The following is a 19,246-nucleotide window of genomic DNA, read 5'->3' on the forward strand; positions in this document are numbered from 1 at the left end:
CTACCTTCCACCCATTCATCTGACATCCCACTTTATCATCCCTCGCCCTCGATCATCCATTCTAGCCTAGACGATACTGCCACAATTCATACTTCATGTTCCACCTGAGCATATTTCGCTCCTCAGCCTCAAAATGTAGCACAGTCACCCTCTTCTATCACATTTAGCCGCCCAAAGCCAGCAGCGACCGACGTCAGACACGGAATGAGAAGCAAAACAACAAGCCAATATGTCTTCCCCCCACTCCTTTCTGCTAAGGAAACACACACACACACATCATCATCCTTCCACGTCTATTACATTCCATGCATGCACATCTGCAGAATCCACATACCCGCTTAGTTTCGAATCTGATATTCTGGTTTCTCCCGGCGCCCCGGTATCTCCGTGGGGTCATGGATGTGTGCTGTCACAAAATATAGTTTTTTTTTTTTCCTTCCTTCCATGTTCTTCATCCTCAGGCTTCTTCCTCCTCCCCCGTCTTGTTTTGTTCTATTCCAGATTCTATGTAAATGCTTGATGGACTGTGTACATCGGTGATGCGTGACTCCCTTATGATGAGTAGGCGTTTCTCCCTCAGTCGCTAGGCTATGAATCTATGAATCCAATTCGGCAATCCTGCTTACTATAAAGGGTAGATACAGTACGTTACCCAGCAAAGAAAATGAGGGGCCCCCGGGGGCAGGGATGGTGGTCTTTCCAACAGATGAACAGAGGTTCGAACCCCGAACTGGGAACTGTTAGTCTACTGTGGGGGTTCGATAGGTGGGTAAGTGTGGGGGGAAGGGGGGGGAGAGGTTTGATTGTGTTGGGTTTTTAAACTCGGTAGCTGAGCCTGAGTGGTGGTGGTGGTGGTGGTGGTGGCCCAACTCGTTCATTACCTGAATATGGTATGTAGTAACTATGTAGTACCTATCTAGTACCTAGACACTATTTCTTATTGACTACCTACTACCTGGTGAGTGGGCTGGCTTAGCTGGCTCGCTTGCGGGGAGATTTTTTTTCTTCTTCACCTTTCTTCAATTTACGTAGGGGGCGACATTAAGCATTGACACCGTGAGGGGAGCTGCTGCATGAATACCCAAACTGTAGCAGGAAGAAGAAAGTATGTCTTTGAAAAGCTGGATGATGATGATTATGATGTAGTAGGGACAGACTACTTGCTATTAATATGGAGATTAGGTGTGTTGCGTGGGTTTCCTTGTTGAGATTGTGTGGATGATAGGTAGTTTCTACTGTACTAAGTGGATATGTGGCTATGTGTTGTTGTTGCTGTTGCTGTTGTTGTTGTTGTTGCGAAAAGCGCTACCTCCCAAATTTCGATCATGTCACTCGTAAATCATCATCATAAACTCCTGGTTCATTGAGGATTACCCCTTGCCTCTTACCCCCTTCCTTGATCATCAGAAAAACAAATGCACCAAACCACGTCAAACCCCCATCCCATGCGCCGAAGTAGTTGCAATCGTAGTGAGAGATAAAGCACAACAAAGATGTATGCGAAGAATAGTTGAATGTCAGGGCGTCGAATATCGGAAAGAGTTAGAGTCATGGATTGAGGGATTCATCGACAGACAAACGAAGAGTTACTCCATTAGATCGAAAGAAATACGGGTATATCAAAGCAGACGTCTCGGACAAATCCTCGCCAGTATTGTGTTAAGAGTGGAAATGGTCGCGTCGGTATGCAAGAAGTGAAAAGAAACGTGGTGAACATCGTCGATGGGTTCATCTCCCGGCGACTGGCTGCTGGCTCCAGAACGACTCATTGAGCGTAAGCAGATTGCCGCCTTCCTATCGGTGGATGGGGATAATCGTCCATGCGCCGGGAATAGGCATCGCGACCGGAATGGGGGATATGCTCTGGCCCGATCTCGCGTGCGTACTTGTAATCTCGATCCTTGCTACGGGTGTATTCCACCTCACCATAGAGGGGTCGCGAAGAAGACTGCCTCGAGGCACTAGGCCGAGATGACGACTCATAGCGACCTGAATACTCCGCTGGGTAAGCATAAGTACTGCTGCGAACTGGTTTTGGCATAGGACGGCTCGACCCCGAACGATCTTGTCGAGGCGGCGAGTGCCCCCTTGCATGTCTTGAGGACGCGTGGGGTGACGGCATGCTCGGCTCCACCAGGACTGTATCTGGCACGATCTTATATCTGGTCTTCATCGGGCTCTCGCCTGGTGGTAAGTCCGGCGTTCCCGGACTAGAATACCCGGAGTCATACTTGTCTGTATTTCGGAGCTTCGTCGTCCGAGAGTTGCCGTCGTGTACCATGTGTAGAAGGAACTGCTCCGTACGACCTAGGGTCTTCGGTCGGGAATGGGACTGCGCTGTAGATGCAGATCGTGAAGATTGAAGAGAAGGACGAATTGACGAGGATACTTTGACAGCTGGTGATGTTGCAGCCGTGGGCATGCTGGGGACCTTCGCGTCGTAGGGTCGAGACTGGGACTCAATATGCTCGTAAGAGTTGTTGCGGGAGCTTGAGCTCCGCACAGTTTCCTTGCTGGGACGATTGGATCGATTCGAGCGCCGGGAGGAGGAGGACTCGGGATCAGCTGAATCGTAAGCGTGAGGACGAGGAGGCGACCGAGATGCCCGTGCCCTTCGATCAATTTCAATGGGAACGGTTCCTTTCGATCGTAGAATGTAGTCCCGCGCGGTAGTGTGCATCTTCTCATGCTTCGACTCCATGCGATCTGAGTAATCCTCCGATTCGTAACGTGCAGGCTCCGGGCGACGGGTTGATTCGGTTGGTCGAGCCTTGCGTGTGGACGACTCCCGGCTTCGTTTCTCCGAGGGCCGTTTGACTCGTACGTAGTATGATGATGCGCTAGAATCGGAAGCCGCGCCGTCATCTTCAGACTCGCTGTACGGGGCGGCCCGTTCGGGATACCTCTTGTCGTAGGCATCCCGCTTGCGTTCCTTGGTACGGTACTTGTCGCGAGACGAGTGGGTCGTCTTGACGTTGTCCCGAAGCATCTCTTTCGCGGCGCGGGCGGCACTCAGGGGGACACTCTTCGCCTCCTTCTTCTTCTTCTCCTCCGCCACCTTGGCCCGTCGCTTGCCATAATCATCGTACTTGCGAGCTGTCGGCCGTGTTCCGTCGGAATATAAGCCGTCCTCCTCGTAGTAGTTGGTCGCATCGGCCGGAGTTCTTTCTTCGTAAATCCGCCCATTGCGGTATTCGCGGGGCACGGTGGAACCAGAACCATTACTTCGCGAGGGTGAACCGTTAGGATTCCCGCCGCGCGCCATCATCTCTCGTCGAAGCTCCGCAAGACGGACCTTGTTGTCATATTTGGCCCTTCTTGTCTCATCGGACAGAAGTTCGTAGGCCTGTTGGACCTTTTGAAACTCATCCTGAGCCTGACTCCGTTGGCTTTCGTCCTTGACCTTGTCGGGGTGCCACTTCAGCACCAGTTTGCGATGGGCGGATTTGATGTCAGCCAGGGTTGCATCTTTCTGGACTCCCAACACCACATATGGGTCAATGTCTGATATGGAGGTCATGATGTGAAAGCTGTGATCAATTGATCAAGCACACAAGGCACAAATACCATACAAATGTTAGTATGGTCCGAAACAGAATAACACAAGGGGTTTTAAGGAAGAGCAGAAAGCGAGAGGTGTTGTGTGGCGCTGTATAAAAGGAAATCGGAGCGACCGAGGCGGTGGAGGATAAACAAGTAGCGGGAGGCGAGTTTCGGGATGGAGGCAGTGTGATATCGTGCAGGTACCCTGGCGTCGAGTGGGCGGATGGACGGGGGAACGATGGGGTGACGTGGGTTCTCGTGACGATCAATGGCTCATGCTCAAGATTTCACCAGATCGGATATGCGGCCAATTCATGGAGAACATGAGAGAATGAGGGAGAAGCCGAGGAGTGAGGGAGACAGTGCAGCACCAGTAGGCAGGCAGGCAGGTAGGCAGGCAGATGCAGCCAGAATAGTAATTGGAGGGGGAGAGGGGGGGGGGAAGACAATGGAAAAAAGGGGATAGAGAATAGGATGACAACAATAATAGTCAGCCAGGGGAAAAACCGGCAGGCAGGCAAGAAACGAAGAGAGAAGGGAAGAGCGAATATCAAGGTATTAGACTATTACTGAAGACTGACTGGTATGAGAGTAATCAATCAGAGATTCAGAAGGAAAACAGGCAAGCAATCGGTGGGAACAAACGAACGAACCCACTTGAGGAAACTGGGGCGATGATGGATGGATGGATGGATGGATGGATGTGTTTCCGGGTAATTCTGTTCAGGGGAAAGAAAGTGAATGTAAAGTGAATGTAAAGTGGTTGTATAGTCAGAGTATGGTAAAGTTCAGGTCAGCCAGTCCCTCCTCCGTCAGTCGTCGTACGGGAGAGGCGACCAACACCAGAGGGGCCAAAAAAAAAGACAAGGGAAAAATAATAATAATAATAATAGAAAAATAATCTTCTAAGGTCAGATCCAAGCAAACTGCGCCACGCTGATTCTCTCCCAAAAACTAAAAGTAGAAATGTCGAAAAAGTGTTAGTCCAAAAGAAGGATAGGCGTGTGAAGTGGCACCACGTTAGGAAGTTTAGCAACAATGGGTACTGCTGAATAGGCACACACACACACTGTGGATGATGATGAATAAGACTGATGATGAATGATGGCAAGAAGAGTTAGAATGACAGCAACATGAGCTGGCTCAGCTTAGTCCAAGACGCTCGATGATGCCACGGGCGATGCAAAAGGTGGAGTGGGTTAATGTTGGGGGCAAAGAAGGAAAGGAAGGGATGACTGATAGTGTTGCTGTTGCTGATGCTGATGGTACTGAGAGGAAGAAAGATCACATTCCACTGAGTAATCAGCAAGTGCAATCAATGATGATAAATAATTTAAAGAGGAGAAGCCCTGCTTCTTCACTTCACTTCTTTGCTCTTAGCAGTGACTCAGTCTCCTTCAGGCGTTTGTCGCCCTCTTCTTGAGGAAGAAAAAGGAAATGGGACCAACTCAGAAGCAGCGGTGAAGTTGATGAAACCAACGATGGGGACTTTTCTCCGTCCTTAATCTTCTCCTTAGATGTATTCTTCTGATGGCGTAGTGACGGAAAGGGAGAGGCTCATTCATGGAATGAAGCGGTCAATTGACAGTTCTTGCCTAAGGCAATAGAGGCATCGAGTTGCGAGTTGGGGGTCTCTTCTCTTACCAATTCCTTCTATTCTCCAGATGAGGTGCCAGATGAGATTAATATTCCCCAGGTGAACACATGGAATCTGTCAAATCGAACTGGAAACCGGAAGTGATGTGGTACAGACACTCGGTTGTTCGGGCTATACTTCGACTGCCTGGTCCGTTCCCGGAGGGGGATAGAGTAGGTACTCCGTACGGTACTACGGTACTTGGGTACGTGGTACTGTACTAGGGTACTAATAGTACTTACCATACCTAGTACATACCACACGGCACAGTTGACTTCTTCCTCGGTTAGAAACTACAATGCCCGTAGTCATCAATCCCGGATCCAGTGACCAGCACACTTCCTTTGCCTACTTTATTTCCTCATACTGAGTGCTAAAAGGATTAGAACTACAGAACTCGTTATTTTGGTCTGTACTATCTTTTCCCCCTCTCATCTCCTGAGTCCTGTCAGATGTCAGATGAGCACGCACCACCACTATCCCAGTTCACCAGGGCGACCGTCCACCGGTCAGGGTATGCGGGGCAGATGGAACTTGGGACTTGGGACTTGGGAAAGTGGATTCGTCTTTCCGATCGGCCTCGGATTTGGTGACTTGGTTCTCTACAAATCTGCAGTCTCCAGTCTTCAATTGGCACTGCCCTCTTGCATGCTGATTGATCAGATAGATGGTTCCAGGCCAACTAATCATCGTCGATATCCCGACCCTCATGAATCTCACCACCCGCCCTAAACCCTGTTCGGGGTTGACCAGTGGCCACTCAGTGGCAGCAAGCAATCAACAGAAGCAGGAGAACCCCGCATCACCACCGCCCACACCACAAACTCGTTGGCGCCCGCTATGACTGCCACACCCTTTGCATCTCCGCTGTTCATAACTTTCCACACCGTCGTGGCTGCTCTCCGACTGCCTCTATAGGTCGACTAATTTCTGGTCACCTTTGCCTTCACCGAGAGGCCTTTATAGTCCAATCATCTTCACAGTCATCTGCGTGCGCTCTTTCCCCCCGCTGCATCGTACTCCTGTTGCCTCACCGAGATGATACGCCGGGTTCTGCAGCCTTGAATTAGCTCGGCGTATTGCCTCCCCCTCACCACCCCTTCTCTGTCGTCCTCTCTTGAGATTTCTCCCTGATCCATAGTGATTCATAGCTTCTTGAACAGATTAACTTCGCACGATGACCGAGAATCGCGCAATTTATTCCAATCTAGCGGATACATGCAGCGACTCCCACGCTCGCCGGGAACACCAATTAGCATGGTACCTGACGAAGCATCCATGGTTATCACCGTCATCTAACATCACCGATCCGATCCGGTTCGCGTGGAATGGTCCCGTGGGTTGGCCCGAACGGTTCCGTGGTTATCTTTACAGGTTGTCCTGGATCTCGACAACTTCGTCCCCGTGTCCATGCTCATGCCAGGTCCACCCTTCGACCTGTCCTGGCGGTTAATTCATCACAAACTCCAAGACGTGACCCGTGCATCTGTAGATCAATCACCTCGATCTACCTTGCGATGAAAGCTAAAAGAAAAATCGACGTGTGTCGAGGAGTATGTCTTCTACGCTTGGATCGTACTGTATGTGGTCGTGCTCCACCAATCTCACCTCGCACTGGCCTGTCAGATTACCTTGCCTGTGCCACTTCATGCTGCCCGTGTCCATGATCCCTTCTACGGGTGCCCCTCAAGACGCTGATTGTTCTCGAAGGAGTGACCGGCCCCTAGACCGGGTCATCTGCCCCGGAAGCGAGGCTTGGCCTTTTATTTTGGCCGCACACCATGCAATGATTATCCCAGCATTAGCTTGCAGGCGGGTGCTTCAATTTCTCGTTGGGCCGCGTCCAATCACAGTGCAAAGGTGCGTAAGAATAGAGCGGCTACTATGGACATTCGTCAAGATTTTTTCCCTGAGGTAGTCTAGGAGCTGTAGCATTATGGTGCGACACGTTATCAAGAGGATAATGGACCCCTCGCTGAGTCGGAGGGTATCTTTGTCTCTGGCTACGGCAACGTCTTGGATGCAGGATCGGCGGAGTCGATAATCGCTTGGTGATGTACAGTACTCCGACTCCGATCGGCCGCTCAAGCAACCCTTCAGCCGACGGCATACGTATCACTATCTCCGATGAGATCTGACCGAATGAGCATGTTTCTGTCGCTTCTCGGAGCTCCATGAACTTCAGAAGACACCATACTTGACTATACAGGCAGCTTCGAGCTTTGCTGGCCCGCAACATCCACCTATGGTATCCTACCTATAGGTGGGGCTTGGAAGCGCAAGTGAATCTCAAGTGCGAGTGCCTCGTGGAAGAGTGACGAATTCGACACAGTACGCACCCTGGTTCCACGGTCACAAGTTGAAGGCCGGCATCAGGGGGATGACCGAGCGTCCACCAATGATCTCGACCACTATCGATCCTGACTGCATCTTATCAATCCAGTGGGCGGTTACCTTACCTACTTGGGCTCTAGTTTCAGCCACTAGCTCAATTGAAAGGAAACTCATGGCTATGGCCGCCTTAGCGCCCCAACCCCAGCCAGGTGGCGCTGTCCGGACTCCGGTCGACGGATTCAGATTGCAGTGGAAGTGGCCCTCGCGTTGGATGACCGATGAATAGTAATACGAAAGCTGATGCGGGCCCCACCTCAGCTGGGGTACGACTGTGGCATCTCTGAACCGATCAGCATTTCATCCGGGCTGATCTGTTCCATAGCATCGGGAAAGTGGGCCTGGGAGAATCTACATGAAATAAGGACAGCCGAGCCACGCGGGTGGAGGTGGCTGGTCGCTGCGTCCTAAAAAGTACATACGTAGTTAGTGTGTGCAGTTGGGTATACAAAAGAGGATCTGGGCGGGAAAGGCGCAAAAAGAGATCTCCCCGACTGGGAGTCGAACCCAGGTCTCCCGCGCTTGTTCCCAACTGGGATTGACAAGCGGAAATCATGACCGTTAGACCATCGAGGAAGCTTGTTAATAGAAGATCGAAGAATTGTTTTGTGACTCTAAACGCTGGTGATTGCTACTTCGGATCTTGCAGATCAACTAGCAACAGACCCCTCATCCTTTACTTTTACATCATGCTCAACATCCTCCCTGTCTCAGCCGGTTTACCCCACAATGTAAGGCCACTCGATTGATTACGAGTATTCCTGCCAAATATCCTGACCTTGAAGATCCTTTGACTGCGTTTGAGTGGGCGTATATCTCTGTATGTCCTGATGATCTACTTCCAGCCCAGTTGTTGACTGTCTCTTAGTCACTATTCGATCGGTTTCTTGCTCGGGAGACAAGCCCCCCTTTGTCCCCAAAGCCGCGGCCCCGCCACTACAACGGAGTACCAAGCACACTTTTCAGTCTTCCGTCCCTGTCCATAGGACAGGGTCAAGCGCCTGCAACCCCTCACTAGGCGGTTCCAGATGGGTCCTCGTCACCCATCCTCGACTGGTAACCGCTGATCGAGGCACTACAACACGGCCCTTTACTATCTGTTCACCCAAAGGCCACCAGGATTCCAGCTGACCCCAGCCTTATCGTGTTTTGCTATAGGACAAACACGCATTTAGATGACACCCAGGCAAGGAAACATTTCATGTGATCTTTCAAACCTGACTGCGTCTTGCGATCAAACAAATGCATTATCCATGGTCTCCTGAATGATCCAGTACTAACAATAGCAGGCATGACGGATTATCGCTCATGGGGTTTATTGTACTCCCTCCCTACTTTCAGTAGGTGACTGTATTTCCGGCTTGAGTTCGTCAAATGACGATTCGACCCAGCACATCGAGCAAGGGAGCCATGAAGCATCACTCTTCTCAAACCCCGCCTTGCTGCCACTAGCTCGTGATGTAAATCACTATATTCCTCTAGTGATTATCACGGACCTCCAATCACGTTGAGGCGTCTACCCAAAGGATAAAGGAGCAGACTCAACTGCCCAGGCTGAAAAGTTTCTTTGTTCCAAGGCAACTACTGACGCATACAACCTAAACCAGCCAGGGATACGTCAAACTAGAGGTCAAAGCTCAAGCTGTTTGCTGGAAGCTAGATGGTATCAGGACCTCAAGAGACAAATGCAGTACTATGCTGAGGTAATGCTTGTGTGCTCTAGGATGGCTCGGCGTCATCTCTAGCCCGTGCGCTTCAAGTTGCTGCTCATCACCCCTTCCAGGTCGGGAGTTCTAGATCAACCACAATGGGCGTATTGAACCTTTTCCCTCCTCGATGAGGCCAGCTCGTTGCCATGATTGCCGCATTGATGATGCAAGTCTCGTGTCTGTGCGAGTGAAGCCCATTCTCATCGTCATGTTCTCCTCTCTTCAGGCATGAAAGGGCAGATTCCGAATCTGATCGGTCGGCTTCAGTATTCTGAGTCCTGCCGAGCGACGGGTCAGGCAATGGGGCTAGTATAACATTCTGCGTCGATTGGAACAGTGCTCCGAGTGACGTTGCCACCACTTGCTCAGCGAAGAAACCATCATTGTCTAGCTTCGATGCCTTTTTTCCTGTGAGGTCCACGAGGCTTTGCTTTCTACTTCCCGAAGGAGGGAGAAAGCCTTGAGTGATTTGGCTCGGTCGATCTTGAGTGCTTGACACCGACAATGACGGTATGGATGATGGGGGCCACTTCACCCTCTCATAGCCGCGCGACTCGTGCACATGGCCACATACGGCCAGCATCGGTCGAACGTAGCTTAAGGCCTCGCGAAGGGCTTTGCATCCGACTGATTCAGCCGCTGCTCCATGGCAGTCGCAGTGTGAATGAGGAGGGGTGTGCGTTACCACAATGTCAGTATCCAATGGAATCCTGCTCCAAAGCTCAGCAGCCTCCGAGGAATCGTATCCATAAGCCCAGGTTCCTGGCGATTGGGAATATGGAGAGCCAAAAACTTTGAAGACGGTGTTTGGGCCGTTGGGCCGCCTCAGCCGGACTAGTGCTGACTCGTGCCTGAGAAATACGATGGAAGGGGAGGATGCTTCGGTGACAAGTTCTATGCATTTCCGAGGGTTTTCGAGATACTGACCATGAAATTTCGAACCGTGGCGGGCATAGAAATCGGCATCTAGCGTAATGTCATGGTTTCCTGGAGCGCTTTCATACTTCAGCACACTCATGCGCATCGAAACTCTTCTCCGACATCCCTACGAGCTGCGGTCTGTGGTCTGGGACAAGCCACAGGCGGCTCTCGAGCAAGCTCGGCTAGGTAATGTAAGTACTGACCACAGATGACAATTTTGACCTCGAAATCAGCCGCAGAGATCCAGCCCATACTTTTACAAAGCTCAGCCATGCTACCATGGTTGGTGAGATCACCCGCATGGATCAAGACGTCTCCCGCTGGGAGCTTGAAACCAGCCTCAGAGGGAGTGTAAGCATGCGTGTCAGAGACACAGACGAAACGTGTCTTTCGGCGCATCTTTGTGATGGGTCTCTATGAAACATTCGTAGGATCAGCGGGTCTGTTTCTATTATCGGCAGGGCTTGGCCAGGACATGGCTCAGGTAGCACATGTAACCTTGCTGTGTAACAACAAGGCTTGGTATCGAGCGGTTCATGTTGCCTGCTCACTTACAGCTGGCGGGGGTTCTTCTATTTCCAATTGAGGAATTCGAATAAAGGGAAACACGGCGGGGGATCGCATAGCAGACTTGTGTGACGAAGAGAATATCACCCAGCAACCTATATTGAAGTAGAGAGTTATCTAGACCAGTGACGACATGTAAGCGGTCTGGCCCAGCGGGAGGTACTGGGGGTGGACACCTGAGGCACTCAGTCTGCATCTCAAATCTCCGCTTAAAGCCAGGTTTGCACCGATTGAAGGCCAATCAACCACTGGGCATCGTCAAGTCATCTCCCGAAGCAGCCGGAAGTGGGGCCAGGCAACTCCCCCCCCCCCCCCGATTACATGATGATGCACTTCTTCACTTTCAGCAACCTCACGATACTACCTCCACCATCATTCTCCTTCCAATTCCTCCCTCACTATTCGTCATTTGAAGCTGCAGGTCCACGGGATTATTCCGGTCTAGAGACTTGAGGAGGTGCATAGCTTTCCTCAAGTCACACTTGCAACATGCCTCGGTGGAAGCGCAGCAAGCCGCGCTCCGATAAAGACCTGGGAGCCAGCAACGGTGGTTCTGGAGCGCCATCCGATAGCCCTATTGCTCGCTCTACAGCCATCGCCTCTCTCCGTGCTGTCAGCGGCAGCTCTCCGGACTCAATGAGAGGTGCGGCACAACCAAAAGTGCCAGATCCTGAGGCGATCCGCAAGCTAGCCAGACAGCACGCCGAGTTCGGGCCCCTCGGCGATCCGTCGCATCTTTACACCAGCGAGCACCCTGGGGGAGAGATCCCCGATCCTGTCATTGATGAACCCCCGTACTTCTTTGTCCTGACGACCTACGTCAGCTTTCTCGTTCTCATCTTCCTCGGCCATTTTCACGATTTCTGGGCTCAGTGGTTCTCGTCCCATTCCTATCGGCATCTGAAGCCCCAGAATGGGTACGCCTCTCTATACAGTGACTTCGAGAGCTTCTACACGCGTCGATTGAAGCAGCGCATCAACGACTGCTTTGAGCGGCCGATCACCGGCGTCCCCGGCCGACATGTTACCCTCCTCGACCGGATCACCGAAGACAACCTGCATTTCAGCTTCACGGGCACGACAACCGACACCCTGAATCTCAGCTCCTACAACTACCTCGGATTTGCCCAATCAGAGGGGCCCTGCACCGATTTCGCAGAGGAGACTCTCCGGCGGGAAGGTATCTCTCTTGCGGGCACCCCTGACGCAGGAATTACCAAGTTGCATGTTGAGGTCGAGGATCAGATCGCTCGGTTCGTGGGCAAGGAGTCCGCCATGGTTTTCTCTATGGGGTTCGTGACCAACGCTACGATCTTCCCGGCCATCATGGAAAAGGGCTGTTTGATTCTGTCCGATGAGCTCAACCATGCATCCATCCGGTTCGGCGCCCGTCTCTCGGGGGCAGCTATCCAGGTCTTTGCGCATAACAACATGGCGGACCTTGAGAAGCGCTTAAGGGAGGCGATCTCACAAGGCCAGCCGCGCACCCACCGGCCTTGGAAGAAGATCCTGGTCACCGTTGAGGGTCTGTTCTCGATGGAGGGCACCATGTGCAACCTTCCTCGGATCCTTGAGCTGAAGAAGAAGTACAAGTTCCACTTGTTTGTTGACGAGGCCCACTCAATTGGCGCGGTTGGGCGCCATGGACGCGGGGTCTGTGACTATTTTAGGGTTGACCCTGCAGAGGTCGAGATCCTTATGGGCACTTTTACCAAGTCTTTTGGAGCCAATGGGGGTTATATCGCCGCCGATGAGGCGATCATTGACAAAGTGCGCTGCCTCAATGCTGGTCAAGTCTTTGGCGAAGCTCCGTCCCTGCCTGTTCTCGCGCAGATCTATTCCTCGCTGCGACTTATCGCTGATGAAGACCCCCTCCACCCGGGTGAAGGACGGGAGCGCATGCAGCGTCTAGCGTTCAATTCACGTTATCTACGCCTCGGACTGAAGCGACTTGGGTTCATTGTTTACGGGCACGATGATTCGCCCATTGTCCCCTTGATGCTGTACAACCCCGCCAAAATGCCTGCGTTCTCCCGGGAAATGCTGCGTCGGAAGATCTCCGTTGTCGTTGTGACCTACCCTGCTACGCCCCTGGAGCTCTCCCGTGCCCGCCTGTGCGTGTCGGCTGCGCACACCAAGGACGACCTCGACCGCATACTGCAGGTGTGCGACGAGATTGGGGATGCACTCGAGCTCAAGTTTTCTTCCGGGGTCGCAGGGGGCCTGAAAGAGCCCCTCTCCTCTGAAGAGAACCCCAATGGAGGCCACAAGGCCATCGAGCCCCCGCGCTGGACTCTCGAGGAAGTCATTGCGAGGGGCACGCGCGACGCAAAGCTGCCTTTCTACTAAGAATAGCAGTCGGCACAAATCTCGTTCTGTATGATGTGATGTGATGGAAGATAGCACGTCTTGGTGCTTTTTGTATAATGCCGCATGACCTCCTTTTTTGGCTACATCGATATACGCTTAGACACATACAGCCATTGCCTGCGATCTGTCCCTTCGTTTTTGGTGCCATTACTTTGGCGCTACGCTACGGACTCCGATCCCCGTCCGATGCCGGACTGCATCTTCGGCGAGACTCATGGCTCGCCGGTTGAAAGAACATATTAATCTTAATGTATACAATATTTACTTCTAGCTGCTATGATGGCCAGCAACTCTCGCTTGGGCTGGGTTTCCTAATGAATTGTGATTGCTGCTCTAGAGGTGGCTGAGCGGACTTGTCCATACATGGGCGTCATCGGGAGGCCGGTGGCTAGTACTATTCGCTGACTGCCTGAGGATTGCACCGGTCAGGTGAAGCGATTGAAGGGTTTTGGGGTGATAGTAGAATCTTAGCTGAAAGCTGAATCCTTTCTGATACTTCTAGCAAGTCAAATAGTGAAAGCGACCGTGACGAAGGGACCGATGGGCAGTAGACGGTATGTAGATTGATTACCAGCGTATCTGGGGGAACACTGGGTCTACCATCTAGTGTTTGCGGGGTGGGCACTTGTCTAGGTAAAGTTCTCCCAAGACTAATGCAATGAGGTATAGCCTGGGGGTGTGCAGAAGACAGGCGCAGAATGGCAGAGATCATATTTACTTTCACATACCATCTGAACTGTTGTTGAACCAACAGTTTGCCAAAGACCAATGCGACATTGCCACTCATACCAATTCTGACATAGATAAGGGCAAGCTTGGTAGTCACTTGGGGGCTGGATGCCGGTCTACTATGGCAAGATCACGTGATCCTCCAGCCACGGACGGAGTTAGGGCTGTGGCCCTCGACGGGGGACGGTCCCGCACACAGAAAGCCCGTAGCGCCGCTCGCTTAGCGAACAACCCCAGCGAACCCTCCATCCGACATCGTTGTGTGCGTTGAACCTGCCCACAACGACAACAACCGCCGACAACTTATACATCCCAAGGGAGTATCCTAGAGCAGCGCTCTTCCTATCGCTGGATATTTTCCTTTCGACACAGCAGGATGTCCTCCATCGATCCAGTCGTGCGTACCCACCACCGCCCCTTCCACCCAGACACTATACCTGTGCACATCCCGGAGTTCTTTTTTCGATGGGAAATCTATATCTGCAACACTTCCTTTTTTTCCGGAGACGAGTGCAAGAGGAGGATGATTGGGAGATTTTGGGGGCATGAGATGAGAGAAGAGGAAGAGCGGAAAGGGGGAATGCGAGACCGTCTCCGGGGAAGAACAAGCGGAGGGATGGGATATTTACCATGCGGAAGAGTCACTCGGGGAAATTGAGAAAAACAGGAATCGCTGACTTGTGTTGGATTTTCTTTGCAGGTCGTCATTGACGGCAAGGGACACCTTCTTGGTCGTCTTGCCAGCACTGTCGCCAAGCAGCTGCTCAACGGTCAGAAGATCGTCGTCGTGAGATGTGAGGCTCTTAACATCTCCGGCGAGTTCTTCCGCGCGAAGCGTACGTTATCTCATCTTATCCGATCCGAATTCGAATCCGCTCTCTTGTGTGCCATGCCTGCTGTCGTCTGGGATATATTGTTGGTGCTTGGTGTCTGCTACGTGAGGTGTAGCGGGGGGATGTGAGATGAGTCGCGACATGGGAGGAAGAACAAATCGGGATGATAATCGACATATACCGAAGCGACAGTGTGGAGGAACACAAGAGATGCGCTTTATGCTTGGGGAATGAAACATCGACTGACCTGGATCGTGTGTGATATAGTCAAGTACCACGCCTACCTTCGCAAGATGACTCGTTTCAACCCTACCCGCGGTGGTGAGTCTACCCTGAGACCTTCCGACAAACCCGATTCTCTCGACTGGTGCTGAGTTTGATTACCACAGGTCCCTTCCACTTCCGCGCTCCCTCCCGCATCTTCTACAAGGCCGTCCGCGGTATGATGCCCCACAAGACTGCCCGTGGTGCTGCCGCTCTGGAGCGCCTCAAGGTCTTCGAGGGTGTTCCTCCCCCCTACGACAAGAAGAAGCGCGTCGTCGTTCCTCAGGCCCTCCGTGTCCTCCGCCTCCGCCCCGGTCGCAAGTACTGCACCGTCGGCCGTCTGAGCCACGAGGTCGGCTGGAAGTACCAGGACGTCGTTGCCAGGTATGTTCATTCTGCTGCTGCGTTCCAGTGGCTTCTCTTGTTGGGTTGGGGAATCATGGCTAAACTTTTCGTTCTACAGACTCGAGGAGCGGAGAAAGGTCAAGAGCAGCGCCTATTACGAGCGCAAGAAGGCTGCCCGCCGTCAACTCGTCCACGCCCAGAAGTCGGCGGCTGTCAGCGAGCAGACCAAGACCGAGCTTGCTCAGTACGGATACTAGATACCTGGTTGCGCGGCTGGTTGCCTGTGTCTGTGATAGGATGGGATGGGATCGCGAACGGTTATGTTTCAGCGACAGATGGACGGCGAACCGATCGACCTTTTTTTCTCTCTCACCCTGTCCCTAACCTTTTCATGAAAACCCCCCCACAATTACCTACGTTGTGACGCACATGGGAGGCTGGCGAGATTCGAACTCTTAATAAACAAAAAAGAATTTTACGGGAGTCCGTTTGGGATGCAGAAAAAGAAAAGAAAGGTTGTTTCCAAATAGCTGACCGTTGACTCGCGCCGTGGCGGTTTAATCCAAGAATCTTTTCTTTTTTTCAGAACTGTTCAGATGATTTGTTGTGACGACCTCCTTTCAAAAAAGATAAACATCACATTCCGCTTCGTCTTGGTATTCTTGCGATAAAGTGTCCGAAGTTCTATTACGCCATGCTTGCTATAAGCCGCGGATCAGGATGCTTGATCCGATGGCTCCGTATAAATGCCGCACGAACCGGGTTCAATCCCCCATTGTCATCACCAGTCTCAGCCCCTTGCGTGACAAAGTCCCATGCGACAAGACACCTTGCCTGAGCAGATCTAGATCGCTCATCGTCGTTATCGTAGTCAAAGCCGTCAAAGCCGCCATCCCAGGGTAATGATGTGATGGGAGAAGAATAGTGCATGTGCCCGGATGGCCTTCATGCAATCGGAGCAAGGCACTTGCCGCCTGGCGTGATGGTCGCTGCATGGTTGACTCATGTACAGTATTATCGTCATCTACCATCCATATCCACAGTCAAGATGAATTGTGGGCACGGTTTATGCTCGTCCGATCTGTTGTCCTTGATCTGTTTCTGGATGCTGCTGTTTGGAAGCATCGGCCACTGCCACTACCTTAGGTAGTGAGTATGCCCCTGCGGTGCGTGGGAGACATTCTCGGCTTGGTTCTGGACTGTTGGTATTTCCTGCTGGTGCTTTGGTAGTCTATTGTGCTTCTTCCGTAGGTTGGGGCGGGATCTCGCTCGGTGAGGTCCATGGTTGGTGCCTGGGGGTGGTATGATGGATGTCTGAAGAAGTATAGTGTATGTGACTGGATGGTATTGTACTGTACATGGTGAACCTGTGACTCGCCGATTGATTATGTTATGTTTAGTTCGATGATGAATGTGAATCCTTTATGGTCAAGTGGTACTCGTATTCAGTCTGGATCTCAATACAGGTGAATGATCGATTGATTGAGTGAGCGGTTGCTTGGTTGTAGGATTAGAATAATGGATGTATTGTGTTGATTAGGAATTGGGCCCAAGGTGGAGGCCGCTAAGGAACAAAGAGTTTTCCAGTGGTCAATTCTTCCATGAGGGGAAATGGACTGTGTGTATCATGTACTGTACTGTACTGTACAAGTCAGTGGTCAGTGTAACTCGCTGAACTTTATCGATTCTTGTCGCCGGCAACCTCGAAGGTAATTGTCGTCAGCTCCATTGGCGAGTCCTTCTTCATTTATGGACGAATCAAGAATTGAGCAATGTGAGCCCGTAGAATGGGGTTGTTTGAAGGTTCCAAATTGAAAGGGAAGGATCCGCTTTTTGGGCTCCGCCGCGGCCCCGACGCCCCAAACGATGATCATCCCCGCATTTACTCCTCTTTGACTTCTCGTCTCCTCTTCTGGAGCTCCTCGGAATCGCTCTCTTCTCTCCCCCTCCTTCTCTTCCGTCCTCGTTTCTCGTTTCCTCATTCTGAATCACACACGTTCTCACTCCTCATCCTTACCAGCGCCCACCCAATTGGATCCTCTTCAGGGAGGACATTGAAGCATCCATACACGGATTTGTTCCTCGCCAGTCACAGTAACATCAAAGAACATCACAAGCTATGTCCTCCGCCAAGGGCCGGTTATCGGGCCTGCTCGCCCATTTCCTTCCCACCACCAATACCACCACCACCGCAGACACCACCTCAACCTCAACCTCTACGAATCGGCCAGTCAACTGCCACACCTTATCTCCAACATACTTTCTTCCTCGAGCTGCTGCCATTGAACCACATGTAAGTCCTGTTTGGTCTCGAGCTTTAGTCCCCGCTCCCCGAGCCCCGCCCCGACCTCAATTGTCTGGCCAATATAACCCTTCTTCCAATCAATACACTTAGCTTGGCCCTCATCATCTAAGTCGTCCCTCTTTGAAACAGGCAGAAGCAATCTACCACATCACAACCAATAATCAAATCCTCCGACGAAGCTATATCGAATTCACCGACCGCGCTCGCGGCCTGGCCTATTTCCTGAAGAGCCATGCGTTCACGCGCGTGGGCATTCTCTGCCCCAATACCCCGGCTTTCTTGGAGGCTATCTTTGGCATTGCTGCTGCTGGGGCGGTGCAGGTTGGTATGTTTTTTTTTCCGTCCATTTCTAGGGTATATGTAGTTTGTTGGGCTTCGCGGATTGGGAGACTTTGCCGTATACTTCCGAGAGGGATCGATGCTGACTTGGCTTTACTCCTGTAGCGGTGAATTACCGTCTCAAGGAAGAAGATATCGCCTATATCTTTACACACTCAGAGGTGGAGGTGATCATTGTGGACCAGGAGTTTCTACCCCTCTTACAGCGCTATCGAGCGACGAAACCTGATGTACCAGTGATTGTGGATACCGATACCGATGAGACGGAAGGGCAGTTGTCCGGGCCGTTTGATGAGGCGGTCTTGGAGGGGTTGAGGTTCGATGCCGAGACTGGGGCTCGAGGGTGGGAGGGGCTGGAAGCTCAGGCGGCCGCGGAGGAGGATGTCCTCGCCTTGGCTTATACGAGTGGAACTACGGCCAAGCCGAAGGGGGTCGAGCTCACCCATCGGGGTTGCTACCTGGCGTCGTTGGCGAATCTGGTCGAGTCTGGGCTGAACGTGCATGAGGGGCGGTGCAAGTATCTGTGGACTTTGCCGATGTTCCATGCGGTTGGTGAGTGTTTCTTCTGCTCAAGCATGCCAAAGGACCTACGAGAGGAAAGGGACTGATGCTGTGGCACAGGGTGGACCTTTCCATGGGCTGTGACGGCTGTCCGGGGTACGCATTACTGTCTGCGCAAGATCGATTATCCGCAGATCTGGAGGCTGCTGAAGCAGGAACGCATCACGCATTTCAATGCGGCACCGACGGTGAATACTCTACTTTGCAACTCCCCGCAGGCTGAACGGCTGCCGCAGCCGGTGCGCGTGACGGTGGCGGCTAGTCCCCCCACGGGCCATCTGTTCGAGCAGATGACCGATCTTAACCTGCATCCTGTGCATACCTACGGGATGACGGAGACGTACGGTCCCATCACCAAGGGGTACTATATGCCAGCGTGGGACAACCTCACCCCGACCGAGAGGTATGAGAAGATGGCGAGACAGGGCCATGGATTCCTGACCAGTCTGCCGGCCAGGGTGATCAAGACGGATGTTCCCGAGGGCACGGTTGTAGACGTCCGCCGGGACGGTAAGGAGATCGGGGAGATTGTGTTTGCCGGGAACATATGTTCCCGCGGCTATTACAAGGATCCTGAGGCGACGCGAAAGCTGTTCCTTGGTGGCGTGCTCCATTCCGGCGATCTGGCTGTCTGGCATCCCGATGGTGCCATCCAGATTCTGGATCGAGCTAAGGATATCATCATCAGCGGTAAGATAGACCCTTTTTTTTTTTTTTTTTTTTTTTTTTTTTT

At 52.1% G+C, this 19,246-nt stretch overlaps 6 protein-coding genes and 1 non-coding gene across 7 annotated transcripts in view; 4 read left to right on the forward strand and 3 right to left on the reverse strand.

The window, feature by feature from the left end:
* The first annotated feature begins 77 nt into the window (after positions 1 to 77).
* On the forward strand, positions 78 to 618 carry BO86DRAFT_39846 (uncharacterized protein). Its single transcript, XM_025673557.1, has one exon. It carries the CDS (start codon positions 230 to 232, stop codon positions 518 to 520), a length of 291 nt encoding a protein of 96 aa, XP_025529374.1. The 5' UTR covers positions 78 to 229; the 3' UTR covers positions 521 to 618.
* Positions 619 to 1,765: 1,147 nt separating this feature from the next.
* On the reverse strand, positions 1,766 to 3,520 carry BO86DRAFT_309053 (J domain-containing protein; the record flags this gene model as incomplete). Its single annotated transcript, XM_025667797.1, has 1 exon — positions 1,766 to 3,520. One exon carries the CDS (start codon positions 3,518 to 3,520, stop codon positions 1,766 to 1,768), a length of 1,755 nt encoding a protein of 584 aa, XP_025529375.1.
* A 4,536-nt stretch (positions 3,521 to 8,056) lies between these two features.
* BO86DRAFT_t98 lies at positions 8,057 to 8,146 on the reverse strand. Its single transcript has one exon. It is a non-coding gene; the product is annotated as a tRNA-Asp (tRNA).
* Positions 8,147 to 9,340: 1,194 nt separating this feature from the next.
* On the reverse strand, positions 9,341 to 10,599 carry BO86DRAFT_417540 (metallophosphatase domain-containing protein; the record flags this gene model as incomplete). The annotated part of the gene is made up of 2 exons (XM_025675035.1): positions 9,341 to 10,266; positions 10,404 to 10,599. The coding sequence occupies 2 exons, from the start codon at positions 10,597 to 10,599 to the stop codon at positions 9,341 to 9,343; spliced, it is 1,122 nt and encodes a 373-aa protein (XP_025529376.1).
* Positions 10,600 to 11,110: 511 nt separating this feature from the next.
* Positions 11,111 to 13,324, forward strand: BO86DRAFT_40092 (putative serine palmitoyltransferase 1). Its single transcript, XM_025673739.1, has one exon. The coding sequence runs from the start codon at positions 11,257 to 11,259 to the stop codon at positions 13,114 to 13,116; it is 1,860 nt and encodes a 619-aa protein (XP_025529377.1). The 5' UTR covers positions 11,111 to 11,256; the 3' UTR covers positions 13,117 to 13,324.
* Positions 13,325 to 14,242: 918 nt separating this feature from the next.
* On the forward strand, positions 14,243 to 15,565 carry BO86DRAFT_397900 (60S ribosomal protein uL13; the record flags this gene model as incomplete). The annotated part of the gene is made up of 5 exons (XM_025673518.1): positions 14,243 to 14,263; positions 14,567 to 14,702; positions 14,967 to 15,020; positions 15,089 to 15,347; positions 15,427 to 15,565. The coding sequence occupies 5 exons, from the start codon at positions 14,243 to 14,245 to the stop codon at positions 15,563 to 15,565; spliced, it is 609 nt and encodes a 202-aa protein (XP_025529378.1).
* Positions 15,566 to 17,049: 1,484 nt separating this feature from the next.
* The window catches only part of BO86DRAFT_335139 (putative AMP-binding domain protein), a 2,787-nt gene continuing 590 nt past the window's right edge, over positions 17,050 to 19,246 (forward strand). Inside the window, exons 1-4 of the mRNA XM_025668873.1 lie at positions 17,050 to 17,601; positions 17,743 to 17,938; positions 18,058 to 18,504; positions 18,574 to 19,203. Coding sequence (XP_025529379.1) covers positions 17,428 to 17,601; positions 17,743 to 17,938; positions 18,058 to 18,504; positions 18,574 to 19,203 — 1,447 coding nt within the window. The 5' untranslated portion in view covers positions 17,050 to 17,427. The remainder of the gene's footprint in view (positions 17,602 to 17,742; positions 17,939 to 18,057; positions 18,505 to 18,573; positions 19,204 to 19,246) is intronic.

Source organism: Aspergillus japonicus, assembly GCF_003184785.1.
Source record: "Aspergillus japonicus CBS 114.51 unplaced genomic scaffold BO86scaffold_13, whole genome shotgun sequence".
Classification (NCBI taxonomy): Eukaryota; Fungi; Ascomycota; class Eurotiomycetes; order Eurotiales; family Aspergillaceae; genus Aspergillus; species Aspergillus japonicus.